Source organism: Dendroctonus ponderosae, unplaced genomic scaffold, assembly GCF_020466585.1.
Source record: "Dendroctonus ponderosae isolate FM_Combo_2020 unplaced genomic scaffold, Dpon_F_20191213v2 Dpon_F_20191213_3, whole genome shotgun sequence".
Lineage (NCBI taxonomy): Eukaryota > Metazoa > Arthropoda > Insecta > Coleoptera > Curculionidae > Dendroctonus > Dendroctonus ponderosae.
The window spans coordinates 15,031,199-15,045,705 of NW_026018508.1; the positions used below are offsets into that span (position 1 = coordinate 15,031,199).

At 38.4% G+C, this 14,507-nt stretch overlaps 3 protein-coding genes across 25 annotated transcripts in view; 2 read left to right on the forward strand and 1 right to left on the reverse strand.

Moving 5' to 3' along the window:
- LOC109538574 (medium-chain acyl-CoA ligase ACSF2, mitochondrial) overlaps positions 1-1,864 on the forward strand; it is a 4,031-nt gene extending 2,167 nt beyond the window's left edge. For both annotated transcript variants that reach the window (XM_019905845.2, XM_019905846.2), the window contains exons 4-10: positions 188-305; positions 405-649; positions 705-870; positions 921-1,049; positions 1,119-1,246; positions 1,313-1,454; positions 1,612-1,864. In XM_019905845.2, the coding sequence (XP_019761404.2) occupies positions 188-305; positions 405-649; positions 705-870; positions 921-1,049; positions 1,119-1,246; positions 1,313-1,454; positions 1,612-1,848 (1,165 nt within the window). In that variant the 3' untranslated portion in view covers positions 1,849-1,864. The remainder of the gene's footprint in view (positions 1-187; positions 306-404; positions 650-704; positions 871-920; positions 1,050-1,118; positions 1,247-1,312; positions 1,455-1,611) is intronic.
- LOC109538578 lies at positions 1,837-6,981 on the reverse strand. 3 transcript variants are annotated; one of them, XM_019905870.2, is made up of 4 exons: positions 6,534-6,981; positions 2,400-2,566; positions 2,197-2,348; positions 1,837-2,143 (listed from the first exon to the last, which is right to left on the reverse strand). In XM_019905870.2, the coding sequence occupies exons 1-4, from the start codon at positions 6,648-6,650 to the stop codon at positions 1,845-1,847; spliced, it is 735 nt and encodes a 244-aa protein (XP_019761429.2). In that variant the 5' UTR covers positions 6,651-6,981; the 3' UTR covers positions 1,837-1,844. The 3 variants fall into 3 exon arrangements, with proteins under 3 accessions (XP_019761429.2, XP_019761428.2, XP_019761430.2); XM_019905869.2 differs by lacking the exons at positions 1,837-2,143; positions 2,197-2,348; positions 2,400-2,566 and adding exons at positions 2,758-3,110; positions 3,163-3,338; positions 3,541-3,809 and having other exon boundaries at positions 6,534-6,920; XM_019905871.2 differs by lacking the exons at positions 1,837-2,143; positions 2,197-2,348; positions 2,400-2,566; positions 6,534-6,981 and adding exons at positions 2,758-3,110; positions 3,163-3,338; positions 3,541-3,809; positions 3,867-3,937.
- Positions 6,982-7,043: 62 nt separating this feature from the next.
- LOC109538576 (antichymotrypsin-2) overlaps positions 7,044-14,507 on the forward strand; it is a 21,224-nt gene continuing 13,760 nt past the window's right edge. For 12 of the 20 annotated variants that reach the window (XR_007281054.1, XM_019905860.2, XM_019905857.2 and 9 more), the window contains exons 1-3: positions 11,506-11,718; positions 11,985-12,886; positions 12,952-13,096. Coding sequence is in view for 19 of the 20 variants with exons in the window: in XM_019905860.2 (XP_019761419.2) it covers positions 11,646-11,718; positions 11,985-12,886; positions 12,952-13,096 (1,120 nt within the window). In the remaining variant the exon portion in view is untranslated. Of the gene's footprint in view, positions 7,154-9,185; positions 9,340-11,505; positions 11,719-11,798; positions 11,857-11,984; positions 12,887-12,951; positions 13,097-14,507 lie in introns of those variants that run through there. The other 8 variants (XM_019905848.2, XM_019905847.2, XM_019905863.2 and 5 more) reach the window with 4 other exon arrangements.

Sequence of the window (14,507 nt, forward strand, 5' to 3'; positions counted from 1 at the left end):
GAAACGGTAAAAAATCTGATAATTATCCTTAAGCCCTTTTTGATAGATAATCTCCAGAACCGTCTTTTCCGAATTAGGCTTCATTATAAATTTCTTACCATTTCAAAGTTGGAGGCCAAAATGTAGACTTTTTGTCGCGTTTGGAAAAAAATTTAAAAAAACTCGGCAAAATATGATGGATTTTCAGAGGCACCTTCAGCTACGAAGAACTGTTCGACTTGCCTTCAGAAAGCGACATCAAGCAGGTGAAGTCGATGCAGGATCACATCAAACCTGATGATGTCTGCCATTTCCAGTTCACATCGGTGAGCAATCAGTTGCAATGGCCAAAAATAAAACGGGCCGTAAACAGAAGCCACTCAATCAACAAATCCATGCTCCAGTTAATTCTCATCCAGTTTTAGGGCACAACTGGAACCCCAAAGGTGCCAATGCAAAGCCACTTCCAGATAGCCAACAATTCCTATTTGGTGGGCAGGAGGAACGAGTTGCACACCAAACATCATACCATTTGCCTGCAGGCGCCGTTTTTCCATGTTTTTGGCACTGTGGTGGCCATTGGCGGCGCTTTACATCATGCCGCCACTTTGGTGCTTCCTGCGCCCACCTTTAATCCCGATAAATCTCTGGATGCAATATGCGATGAGAAGTAACTGTCCAGGCGGTGTTGTCTTGTCGGATTTACTGTTTTTTCATTGGTGTAGATGCACAATGATTTGTGGGACGCCCACTATGTACGTGGATCTGATCAACAGGCAGCAGTTGCGCAAGTTGGACATTCATCCAGAGATTGCCATCAGCGGAGGGGCGCCATCCTCGGTTCATTTGTTCCAGGAAATGAAGAAACACTTGAATCTTCGAAAAGTCAAAGTATTGGAATCAATCTTCATGAGGCAACGTTTTCAATTTCGATTTTCCAGTCCATCTATGGACTGTCCGAGTCCACAGCTGTAGCCTTCCAGTCCTTGCCAGATGATGATGAATTGCATTCCACATCCACAGTTGGGTACGTTGGTGATCACCTGGAGGTGAAAATCGTCGACCCAGAGGTACGCAGAGATGAAGATGATGGTATGCCTGCTCCAGCTGACCAGGTGCTTAAGAAGGCGTTTTTTCAGGGTAAAATTGTCCCAAGGGGGACACCGGGAGAACTGCTGATCAGAGGATATTCCACCACGCTGGGGTACTGGCAAAATGAGGAGAAAACCAACGAGCTCATCGGACGCGACAAGTGGCTGCGCACAGGGTAATTATTCCAGAATTTCCCGCTTTGGTTCATTTTGATTGGGTTTTTATTTTTTTTTATTTGCAGCGATCAATTCGTTCTTCAGGAGGATGGTTATGGAAGGATAGTGGGGAGGATCAAGGACATGATAATCCGAGGAGGAGAAAACATCTACCCCATAGAGGTCGAGGACGTGTTGAACCAACACCCGCATGTCCTGGAAGTCCAGGTAAGGTCCATGGCGCAAATTGTCCTTTCCAAATTTATCTGGTGTGCCTAACCCACGCAGTTGCCGTGGAAACGAGCTCAAAATTGCGGCCCCGCCTAGTCCCGAACGATTTGCGCCACAGGTATTCCTACAAGTTTGGAAACTTCAACTCTTTTAGGTGGTTGGCCTTCCCCATGAGCGTCTTGGTGAGGAAGTGTGCGCTTGCATCAGGGTCCAGAAAAACATGTCGGTGACTTTGAGCGATCTTAAGACGCACTGTGCAGGAAAACTTGCCCGTTTCAAAATCCCCTCGCGTCTGGAAATTTTCGATTCATTCCCAAAGACCACCTCGGGCAAAATACAGAAGCACAAAATCATCGAAACTATTGTGAAAGAGCGCCAGTTTTGTAACTAAATATATTTTCTTATTACTCGGACTATCAAACTCAGAGCGACCAATAGAGGCTGGAGACTGAATGCTGCTGTTCCATTGCAAGCCTGTTCAATGGCTTTTACTGTCATACCCTGTCGCCTCAACAGACCGCGCACACTATGCAGAATGCGCCCATCCATGAATTCCTCCCTGGATAGAATCATGGTAAACAACTGCAAAGGGTCTGGATCTGTGAGGCAAAAGATCAATACCAAGTGATTGCCCACAGCTTTTAACACCCGGACCGTTCCATGCGGGGACGGAGGCCGACTTGTCCCTAAAGACGACCAGATTTAGTGGGCCTTGCCTGGAAAGGTTCCCTCACTCAACCTTCATCCACATCGAAGCTGGTCCAGAGGCCAGGATCGGTAATGCTGTACTGAAACTGATACTCTTTGCTCTTATCGTCATCGTCCCAATACATGCGCAGCTGTTTGATTTCGTATAAGTGCCTCAATTCTGATATCTGGGTGTCCCGCCATCTGGAACAACTTGGTGGGAGAACCGCTAAAGCGAGGGATTAGCTGGAATACCTTTCATAGGACAGCGGCTTTTGGTTCATTATAGTTCTTTGGTTGGGGCTGGAAGCGCCAGCTTGGTACCTAGACAAGTGGATTACTGGGCAGCTGGTTCTCCTAGTGGTAAAGCGGACTTCTTCAGTGTGGTTGATTTTTTCCATCAGGTACCAGATGCCCTGAATCTGTAACAATGAATTGAATCCTGATGATTGCAACTGCAGGAAGAAAAAAGGTAATTATCTGGTTTAGTTGCTCAGCGGCTTAAAAAAACACTTTTGAGCAATATTTTCCAAAGCTGAACAACGTGTAAAAACTGACGAAAACGATGAAGTTCTATTGAAAAATCCCGTTTGGCCAAAAATTCATACACAAATTGGCAACCAAAATATATATTTTTATGCTACATAGGGTGATTTAACCCAAACAATTGCTTCTAAAATAATGAAGTTAGCATGGAAGCGATCAGAACGATCAGCAAAGTGAGTCGCAACGATTCAGCACCGTTGCAAGTCTTCTCCACAAAAGTCGTTCTTAAACCCTGCCGGTTCAGCATTCCATGCACGCTGTGCACGTCCCAACTGTCCAGGTAGTTTTCCCTGGATAAAATCATCGTGTACAGTTCCTTCACTTCTCTGGACGACTGGCAGACATGCAGCACCAGATGGTTTCCCACTGCTTTCAGTACCAGGGTGGTGCCGGCGAAGTGCTTGATGTTGTCCTGGACAGCTGAAAATGTTTGATTTTAGTGGTTGGTTGGTGGACGCTGCCACAAGCTCACCTTCGTCCGATCCGGACAACGTCCAGAAGCCTGGATTGCTCGTGTTGTACTGCAGATAGTGTTCGATGCTGCTGCTGCCGTCGCTCATGTAGATTTTTAGGCCTTTTTTGGAGAAATGGCGCTTCATGTAGGAGGCGTAATTGGCCCTTCTTCGCTCGTGGTCGTAGGTGGTTTTTCTAGAAAATACCATCAGAAAAACTGTGAAGCAGTACTTTATAATTTAGGCTTTGGTGCGGACGGTCGTTGCCCTTTTAAACTGATGGAATGTATACACGTTGCTAGGGAAACCACGTCGGCTTGACACTTCCAAGCTACTAGGACTGACCTACCCGCACCATAGGATTTTCTAAATCTTGAAAAAGTGTTCTTGGGACTCACCGGTCATATTCCTCATTTTGCTTGATGAAGTCCTGCTCGTTAACGAACGTCGTCCTCGGATCAGTGGGATTTCTGGTCGGAACGTTCGGAGTATTATATGGATACTGAGCTCCATAGGTCGAATCGTAGAACTTGTACAGGGGATTACGAGTGGTGAAAGTGGTCCGATCTTCGGAGATGTGGATCACTGGACAGGACGTTAATCGGATCGTCTGATGTCTTTCCTCAGTGTGAACGAGTTTCTCGATTAAATACCACATGCCTTCTAGCTAAAAAACCGACAGAAATCATTATGTAGGGTGTCATCCGAGTGAAACAGGACTTACTTTTAGGCGAAAGTGAGATGAAACAGCCACACAATTAAGCAAATGTTTCAAATTTCATTTTTTTGGAGTAAAATCAATTTTTCCGAGGGGGCCTAAACACGCAAAATCACTAAGCTTTAAGTTTAAAGAGCGGGTTGAATTCTACATTTTAGAAGCAAATAAAAAAGTTTGATTTATACAAATTGCGCATACCATTTGGGATCGAAAAACTCAAGCAAACTTTTTTGAAACTGGTGAGTTTTTCGGGTTTGTGTGTGCTGTTGCGCCGTGCAAACCACCTCTGATAATGCTTGCGAAACGTCCCGAAGAAAATCTGAGCTACGACGACCTAAAAATCTGAAAAAGTCACCAGTTCCACAGAAATCACTCTTTAAAAGCCACTTTAAAAGCTCTAAACATTTTAAATAGCTAATATTTTAAATTAAAAGCGGCAATTAGTGGAATTTTCAAGGTGCTGCATGGAAAATTTGAGTCATTTTTCGCCCTAAAAATTTAAGTTTGCTGAAATCTATCTTTTATCTGCACACCGAAAGCGATGATTTTTAATTGTACTTTTTTGCAATTGTGTAGCGCTTTGGCCCCTCATGGGCCCCAAAAGATTCAAATTTGCGCATCTGAAGAACCAGCTGCTTCAAACTAGGCAACATTTTTATACAAAAGTTGCAATAGCTTTGCAACGTGAATCGAATGACCGAATTAAACAAAAATGAAAATTTCTATAAAAACTCTAAAAACAATGATAATCTCATTTCAATCGCATCAGACCCTAATTTTTTAAATTTGTAAATTGTGTATTAAAAATGGCAGTTATCTTTAAAAATTGGTAACTTTTAAACTGTAGAAAGCATTGAGTTGAAATTTTAAAGCTGTCTAGAAAATAGTTAAATCTTAAAGCTCGGAAAATTTCATCAGAACCTGACTGACTAAGAATGTTTTAATTGTGGACCAACAATGACAGTTTTCACGCAATTTTATGGCAATCTTTAAAAATTCGTCACTTTCAAATTAGACCAAGCATTGAGTTGAAATTTTCACACTCGATAGAAAAGAGTTGATTCCGAAATTTTTGAAAATTTAGTTCTAATGGCACCAAATGCTGATTTTTCATAAATTTATAAACACTGAACAAAAAATGACATGACGTCCCTTAAAAGTTCGTAACTTTTAATTTAGGACAAGCAACGACTGGAAAATTCGGCAATCTGAAGGCAACCATTCAGTGCAGGAATTATGTAGATTCCATTCAATTCGCAATAAATTCTAATTTTTGACGATTTTGCAAAGTCTGCAAAATAAATTTGCGCATCTGAAGAACGGCGAAAACCAGCTGCTTCAACAAAAATGAAAATTTAGAAAAAAAAATCTAAAAACAATGATTTTTTAAATTTGTAAATTGTGTATTAAAAATGGCAGTTACCTTTAAAAATGCGTAACTTTTAAACTGGAGAAAGCATTGAGTTGAAATTTTGAAGCTGTCTAGAAAATAGTTAAATCTCAAAGCTCTGAAAATTTCATCAGAACCTGACTGACTAAGAATTCTTAAATTGTGGACCAACAATGACGCAATTGTATGGCAATTTATAAAAATTCGTAACTTTCAAATTAGGCCGAGCATTGAGTTGAAATTTTCACACTCGATAGAAAACAGTTGATTCCGAAATCTTTGAAAATTTAGTTCTAATCGCACCAAATGCTGATTTTTCATAAATTTATAAACACTGAACAGAAAATGACTATTTTCACGCAATTACATGACGTCCCTTAAAAGTTCGTAACTTTTAATTTAGGACAAGCAACGACTGGAAAATTCGGCAATCTGAAGGTAACCATTCAGTGCAGGAATTATGTAGATTCCATTCAATTCGCAATAAATTCAAATTTTTGACGATTTTGCAAAAATCTGGCCCAAAAATTCCCACCCTCTACAGAAAACCGTTGGCCTTCATGCCTTCAAAGACTTTACACAGATCGCACTAAATCCTGATTTTTGAAGACTATTCAAAGCAAAAATGTTTAAGAAGTTTGTAATTTTTCAATGAACGCAAGTGGCGACTAGAATTCCTGGCAATCGATGTAGAAAAGCCCTCAAAAATCACCCAAACCGCATTAAATCCGCAACTTCAAGGAAAAATAATGTGTATCTGTTTGAAAGATGCACTCAATTAACAAGTCAATAATATAAATGCACGCGCTTTGCAGCTTTTACACGAAAAACGGCAAACAATTTACAACATGAAGGTAGTTTGTAGAGCGGCATTAGAATGAAAATTTCGTCCCTAAAAAAGGGCTCGAAAAGTTCCAAATTTGCGCATCTGAAGAACAGCGAAAACAGGCAACACTTTTATATAAACGTTGCAAAAAATGAACATTTTGCCTCTAAAAAAAGGTTCAACATGATCGAAAAGAGTCCAAAGATGCTGTTGATCTTAAATAATCGCGGCACATTTCCAGTTGTTTGCTGCATAGTGTTAACACGGTTTAATACGTATGGAACTGGAAAACCCAAGAAGAAAAAAGCAAAATTGTTTGCTCTGGCTAACTAAATTAGCTGGAAGTGCGCCGATTCTGTTTAATCAGTTAAAAGCTTGATCAACAGCCAACGAAAACAATCCCTAAATTTCCCCGTATTGATAAAGCCGCACATACAGGGCGTTCAAAAATGTTTACCTGACTGATGTCGACGATTTGCTGTCGATGCATATCCGGGCAAAAATAGTTGGCCGATGCGTATTCGGCGAAACACTTCCGGAAAATTAGCAAACAAAATAGAGCGAATGTCCGCATTTTGGCGCACTTGAACGCACTGGTGAGTTGCTGCTCTAAAAACCACCTTTGGACTGATTGCCTGACTCACCAAGCCTTCCAGAGCCCATACAATTATTAATAATATTTAAAAATTTAAGTGGCAAAGGTTCGTTCTCATTTGGATTAGTGGGATGATGCAGTTACGTGTCCTGTTAACTTAATCTAAGACAATTTGTTTGATTAAAGCCCTGGAGCTGGAGCAATTTGATTGTTTTGTAAACCACTTGCTTTGAGCGCAATTGTTGTATGAAACTGCCTTTTGCCCGTTTGGAGCTTGGGAAATTTGCGTTCCATGAACATGATCTGGAAGGAAAATTCCCATGCAGAGTATCCACTTGCTATCCCTACTTGAACTTGACTAAGATATGGAAGGAACATATTTGATAAGATTAGGGACGGTTATCGACGAAAATATCATTTTTTTTGGGTAGTACGAAACAAACGCTTCAAGTTAGTGAAGTGAATCGGCTATTTGCAACAAGGTGAGTGGTGGCGAAGGAAAACTTAAACAGTTTTCCCAAACAATCAGCTGAAATTATTGCTAAAATGTCTGAATGTGGGTGTAGATGCCGAGGGTCAACATGTTAATTTCCACTCGGCCACGTTACATAAAATTTAACTGGGGAATTAGATAATTAGGTTTAAACGTACGCTCATACTTGTTTAAGTTGTTTTGTCTGCGCCCGATGGGACGAATGACAAATCATTCACAACAGCAACATGTTTCGACCTCAAGTGGCTACAGAAACTTGCTCATTCGATTCAATATATAACAAATAATTATTTGCATTTATGATCTAATTTTTTTTATCTCATCGAACATGTCAGTTTCACTAATCCCCAAAATGAAATTTGGATTAGTGGCCCAACTACCGATAATGATGACTTGTTAATTGAGTGCCCATTTCAAACAGATAAACGTTATTTTTGGTTCAAGTTGAGGATTGAATGCGGTTTGGGTTATTTTTTAGGGCGGTTTCTACGTAGATTTTTAAAACTGGACAACCCCTTTTGCTTTGAGTAATCCTCAAAAATCAGGAGGATTCGGTGCGATCGGAGTAGATTTTGAGAGGATGTATGCTCAAAAAATGGGCGAGAAATTCCAGTAGTAGCGCAAAACCCTTTTTTTGGGTCAGACTTTTTGGGTCAGAAAGTTATTAAAAATCAGAATTTATTGCGATTTGAGTGAAATCTGCAGAATTCTTGCACTACATTGTTGTCTTCAGGCTGCCAAAGTTTCCAGTGGATCCTATTACTACAGTAAAAATTTCGGATTTTTAAAGAAAGCCGTCTAATTGCGTGAAAACTGCAATTTTTGGTCCACATCTTAAAATTTGTGGAAAATCAGGATTTTGAGCGATTTAAATGCAATTTTCAGAACTTTTAGATTCAATCAGGTTCTCCTCAAGAGTGCGAAAATTTTAGCTCAATGCTTGTTCCAATTTGAAAGTTGCGGATTTTTAAAAACGCCACGAAATTGTGTGCAAACTGTAATTTTCGGTTCACAATCTACAAATTTGTAAAAAATCTGGATTTAGAGGGATTTTGATGAAATTTTGAGCGCTTTTAGAATCGAGGATGTTCTCCAGGTGTTCAAAATTTCAACTCAATGCTTGCTCTAGTTTGAAATTTAGGGATTTTTAAAGAAAGCGATTTAATTGCGCGAAAACTGTCTATTTTGGTCCAGTATTAATAAATTTATGAAAAATCGGGACTTGATGCGATTAGAACGAAATTTTTACGGTTTTGAGACTCAATTATTTTCTGCAAGGTGTGAAAATGTGAACTCAATGCGCGCTCTACTTTGAAAGTCGCAAATTCTTATAGAAAACCATGCAATGCTTGAAAACATGTCAGTTTTAGTCCCTAGTTAACAAATTTAGGAATTTTTAAGGAAAAGCATGCAGTTGCACAAAATAAGTAATCTCCATTTTTCAATCAACATTTTTGCCTCCAAAATGTAAAAATTTCAAGTCGATAATTGCTCTACTTTAATAGTTATGGATTTTTAAAGTTGCGTAAAAACAGCTATTTTTGGTCCAACCTTTGCAAAGTACTCCAAAATCAGCATTCGGTAAAATGTTAATGAAATTCGCAGAGAATTCACGCTCAGATCTCTTCTAGAGACTCAGAAAATATCAAGTTCGTATTTGAGCAAGTTTGAAAGTTGCTGGTTTTAATAAGAGCTGGTAGCTGCATAAAATCATTCAATTTGATAGCAAGTTTTTTTTAATTAGTAATTTAAATCTAAATTCTTTAATTAGGGTTTCGATATGATCATTCAAATATATTCGCCCAATAATTGTACAAATTAATTTTGCACATTATACAGGGTGATTTATAATTGAACTCACTGCTTTGAACACACCGTATAAGTCGTACAAACATTTTCTATTTTAATCAAATAATTAAATTGTATAATTATGTGCATAAATATTCAACAAATGGCTTGCCCTAATACGAGGCGAATGTTGTTTAGAAACAATTGCAGATAATAATTACGTCTGCTGATAATGTGAAGAAAATAAATCATGTAATAAGCAGTCAGTGTAATGTTATCACTTTACTCTTTGAGTGAATTATATTACATTAAGACGTTATATGAATCGGGTAGTCGTTGTGAAAGTGTGTTTGTTCCTCTACTGATTTTTCCATTTTGCCGAAATGGGTAAGTGGAGTGAAGAGATTTCTTCAGGCTAAATAAGTTATAAAACATTCATGAAGTCCAATTGAACCCAATTGGAACAAAATTTTCTCGAAACTTTTCACTTTATGAACATGTTTTTTCGAAAATTGTGACATATTCGCATGCTGATGTTTTCAGAGAAACAACAATTTCAACTAATCAATGTGAGCGTCACTGTTTAACATAAACCAGTGATAACCCTTTGGCCTTACCATCTTGAATTTATAATAGTTATGATCATTTACATATTGTGCCAAACACATTATTTTTGCGTAAAACCCTTGAATGTCTAATGTATTTTCTCAGGCAATTTTATGTTGAACATCACAAATAACGGCCACATTTACAAAAAAATCAGCCATTGCGTGATATTAATTTTCCATGGATGTTGTTTTCAAAGTTGGCAAAATTGAAGTTTTCCATCGATCTTTATGAAAATTCCAGACATTTTAGCCTCAAATGTCTGCTATGAACTGTGAGAATTTAAAGCTGTTTCTTGTTCCGAATTAAAAGTTGTGAATATTTAGCGGAAAACATACCGTTTCAAAAAATGAAGTGTTTTTCAATTTATGTCTAAGAAAGTGGTTCTCGAAAATAATTTTCAAAAAAGTTTCAGATCGGTACTCCTTTCTCAGTGAATTTTTTTAAAGGGACCATGCGTGAGCTTAAATACCCCAGTTTCTGGACTAGAATAGAAACGATCTAAAAAATCAGGTTTTGATGGGATTTAAATCATATTTAGGCAGTTTTTGTATTAAATTATTGTCTCTAGACAGAGAAAATTTTGAGTCGCTTCTTGCTCTAGATTGAAAGTTACGAATTTTTTAAGGTTGCTATGCAGTTGCGTGAAAACAAATTTATCAAAAATCAGAAGTAAGAGTGATTGAAATTTATGTCTCAGCATCTGTGGGTTCAATTATTTCCTCCCGACTGTAAAAATTTCAACTAATTTCCTCCTCTATATTGAAAGTTGCGAATTTTTAAAAGAAACGGTGCATAAGCCTGAATACCCTTCTTTTTGGACTAGATCTTAGAACGTCCTAAAAAATCAGGTTTCTGCGGGCTTTCACTTATGTTTTGCAGGGTTTTGTACTGCACTTTTGACCCCTGCAGATTTGAAGTTGCTCGTCCTCCTAAATCGAACGTTATGAATTTTTAAAAGTTGCCATGCAGTTGCGTGAAAACAACATTTTTTGTTCAGAATTTACAAATTTATCAAAAATCAGTAGCAAGTGCGATTTTAATGAAAATTTCCGGACCTGTAGGCTCAGTTCCGTTCTCCAGATGGTGAAAATTTTGAGTTAATCCTTCGTCTAGATTCAAAGTTACGAAATTTTAATAGAGACCCGGGATGTGCCCGAAACCCATAATTTATTGACTAAATTTTGAAAAGTTCTAAAAAATCAGTTCCAAATCATCACATTTTACTTAAAACGCGCTCTTGGGAATAAACATTCAATTTTGGACAAAAAAATGGAATAGTTGGCAAAATCAAGAATTCAATAGAATTCGGAAAACTTTCTGTATTTTTTCTCCGGACTTACTTGCATTAGAAGAATCAAAAAAAAATAAAAAATGCGTTATTTTATATTTGTTGTATAATTATAGAATAGAATTTCCGGACCTGTAGGCTCTGTTCTATTCTCCAGATGGTGAAAATGTCGAGTTAATCCTTCGTCTAGATTCAAAGTTACGAAATTTTAATAGAGACCCTGGATGTGTCCGAAGCCCATAATTTCTCGACTACATTTTGAAAAGTTCTAAAAAATCAGTTCTAAATCATCACATTTTACTTAAAACGAGCTCTTGGAAATACATTCAATTTTGGACAAAAAAATGAAATAGTTGRCAAAATCAAGAATTCAATAGAATTMGGAAAACTTTCTGTATTTTTTTTCCGGACTTACTTGCATTAGAATAATAGAAAAAAATAAAAAWTGTGTTAKTTTATATTTGTTGTATAATTATAGAATAGAAAAACATTTAAATCTTGAATCAAATAATCGGATCATTCATCTCAGTCCCACTCCCTATCTCTTTTTACTTAAAACAATAGTATGACAACATCGATACCAAATTGCTTCTTTTATTTATTTATTTATTTTGACAGCATAGTTTACGGTTATGTCACAGACTACATACTATATTGGGTTATGTTAAACTGACGTGTTCGGTTTGTTTGGGTTTCTGTATTTTCTATTTGTGCTCAAATCGTACTGTGAAGGTCGTTGGTTTTTCAAACATTGATTCACAGGAATTTTGATCAAGTTAAAAATACTGCGGATTTTATGAAGGAAAGAACTACGTGCCAAATAGCACACATTGCAGACGGTCAACCGAGCCATCGTCTTCTAGCTTCTGGTAATGTAGATTTTGAAGTATAAAATCCGCTTTTATTAATTATCTGTTTTCTGGCCTCAATTCCAATTGTTTGCCGTATATATCTCGTCTGAGTCATGCTTAATAGTAGAGCGATAACAGTTAATCGGGCGGAGGTGTGTAAGTCTCTAGTTTCCAATATCTCTAAGTTAAGATAAAATAAAGCAAATAAGCCCTAAGTACGTTATTATGAGTGTCAAATAATTCACAGTGTAGCTGCGGTTGGAATAAACTCATGTTCTTTTCAGGTACAATCTGTATTCTCTCGTTTTTGGCTCTTCTACCGGTGATAATGGGCGGAAGAGAAGAATTGCAAGCTGTGATCGAAGGCAACGGTCACTTCACTAAGAAGCTCTACAATGTCCTCGCCCAAAAAGAAGGCAATGTGTTCTTTTCGCCAATCAGTGCCCATGCAGTGCTTGCGATGGCTTATCAAGGCTCCAAAGGCACCACACATGAAGCCTTCGGCAAAGTACTCGGCTTTTCCGGCCATCTGCAGGCTGCCGAAGGCTACAGCGATGTGCTGAGCCATCTGAACAATGTCCCCAACGTTCAACTGTTGATGGCCAATAAAATCTTCGTCGCAGAAGATGCTTCGTTGAAGCCAACGTTCCAGGAAATCACTGCCAAAAAATTCCTGTCCGAAGTGCAACCCGTGAACTTCGGCAACAATAACGCTACTGCCAAGTTAATAAATGGATGGGTTGAAGATAAAACGCAAAATAAGATCAAAGATCTCATTTCTCCTGATTCTCTTAATTCCGCAACTCGCCTGGTGCTGGTTAACGCCATCTACTTCAAAGGAACCTGGGCTTCCAAATTCGACAAAAGCCTCACGGTAACCGATAAGTTCTACTTGAACGATGTGGATTCCATCGATGTCCAAATGATGAACAACAAGGGCAAGTACTTCTTTAAAGAAGACGAGGCGCTGGACGCTAAAGTTTTGGAACTGCCCTATTCAAACCCTGAAGTGAGCTTGATCGTCATTCTCCCCAACAAGCGTAATGGCATTGCGCAGCTAGAGGAAAAACTGGCCAATACCGATCTGTCCAAAATCACCGAAAACATGTACAAGCCAGAGGTTGTTGTAAAATTGCCCAAATTCAAAATCGAAGCTACCATTCAGATGAACGAAGTTCTCGAAAAGGTATTTCACTCGGCCTTTTCAACGCGTTTAACTTCGTATAATGTTTGTCTTTTGCGATGTTTCAGGTGGGACTTGGCGTGATTTTCTCCCAAGGAGAGGCCAATTTCAGCGACATGCTGACCGGTAGTGAACCTTTGTACGTGAGCGAAGTGATCCAGAAGGCTTTCATTGAAGTCAATGAGGAAGGAACCGAAGCTGCAGCCGCCACTGGTAAGTCTATTTGCAATGTATCGGTTTGGTTGAGTTAAAAAGTCAAATAATGCACTCGAATTATACTTTTCTTTATTATACTGTTAAGGTATTTATATCCCAGTGACCTCAGATAAACCATGTCGGCTGCGATGCCGCAATTTGTGCAATATCTTTCTTTTTAACATACCAAACTGCCGTTCAACGCTTCGCTTACTGGCTGTTTTCGCTGCATGCGACCTGGTTTGTCCTGTTTGCGGCCCTCTAGCTTCACCTCCCATCGCTCTCTTTTGTTTAATACAATTTCACACTAACATTGATTATCCAGCAAGTGCCATAAATGTACGGCTTCTTTGTGCCTAAGAAAACACATTATTTAATAGTGCAGGCCCAGAGGATTCATGATACCTTTAGAGTGAATGGGAATTTTTGCCCCTAATTGTTTCGTAAAACAGTAATTTTCGCACCTGGAATTGGAAAAGTTTAGTGCGATTTAAGCAACGACTTTTAAAGGGTTTTGAGATGCAAGTGTCTTCAATAGATGGAGAAAATTTCAACTCGATTCTTCGTCCTGGTTGAAAGTTATGCATTTTTAAAGGAAGCTATGCAGTTGCGCAAAAACCCTCAGTTTTGGTTGGTCAAATTGGGGATTTGTAGACTCTGGACTGTAGAAGTTTCAAGTCGATGCCTACTTTATATTGAAAGATACGAATTTTTAAATGCAACCATGAATTTTTGTCATTTTTGGTGCAAACTACAAATTTATAAAAAATCAGGATTCGGCGCGATTTGAACGAAATTTTGTGGTTTTATGGGCTCAACTGTTCACTCTAGACTGAAGAAATGTCCAATCGATGCCTGCTTTGCATTGAAAGTTGCGAATTTGCAAAGCCAGCCATGCATTTTTGGCAAAATCGTCAATTTTGGTACAAATTTATCAAAAATCTGGATTCGGTGCGATTCGATTGAAATTTTGTGGATTTATAGACTCAACTGTTCCCTCTAGGCTGGAAAATTTTCAAGTCGTTGCATGCTTTAGATTGAAAATTACGAATTTTTAAGCGCAGCCTTGCATTTTGTCAAAACCGTAATTTTTCGTTCGGACCAGGGGCGGATCCAGCTTTAAATTCAGAGGGGGTTATGTAGAATAGATACAGTTTTCTCTTCTCTATGAAATTAGAAAAATTATCGTCGTTTTGTGCAAGGTGGCGTAAGATTATTGCAAAATTTCATGTTTTCTCGGAAGCACAATAAGCAAGATCGCTCGTTTTTTACATCATTCCAAAGAGAACTAAATGGCCTTTTTAGAAAGTAAACCATCGATAAGGAAATGTTGTCAGTTTTCTCAAAAAATGCTTGAATTCAAGAAGTTTTAGATTTGCGTGGTTTTTTTTTGAGTTGCAAAATCCACTTGAACATAACGCTGCTTTTT

Coding starts and splice junctions, on each gene's coding strand:
- LOC109538578 (XM_019905869.2), bottom strand. CDS start 6,650: ATGCGGACATTCGCTCTATTTTGTTTGCTAATTTTCCGGAAGTGTTTC. Junction 3,810..6,533: donor AAATCGTCGACATCAGTCAG/GTAAACATTTTT, acceptor TCGGTTTTTTAG/CTAGAAGGCATGTGGTATTT. Junction 3,111..3,162: donor GTTGTCCGGATCGGACGAAG/GTGAGCTTGTGG, acceptor AAACATTTTCAG/CTGTCCAGGACAACATCAAG.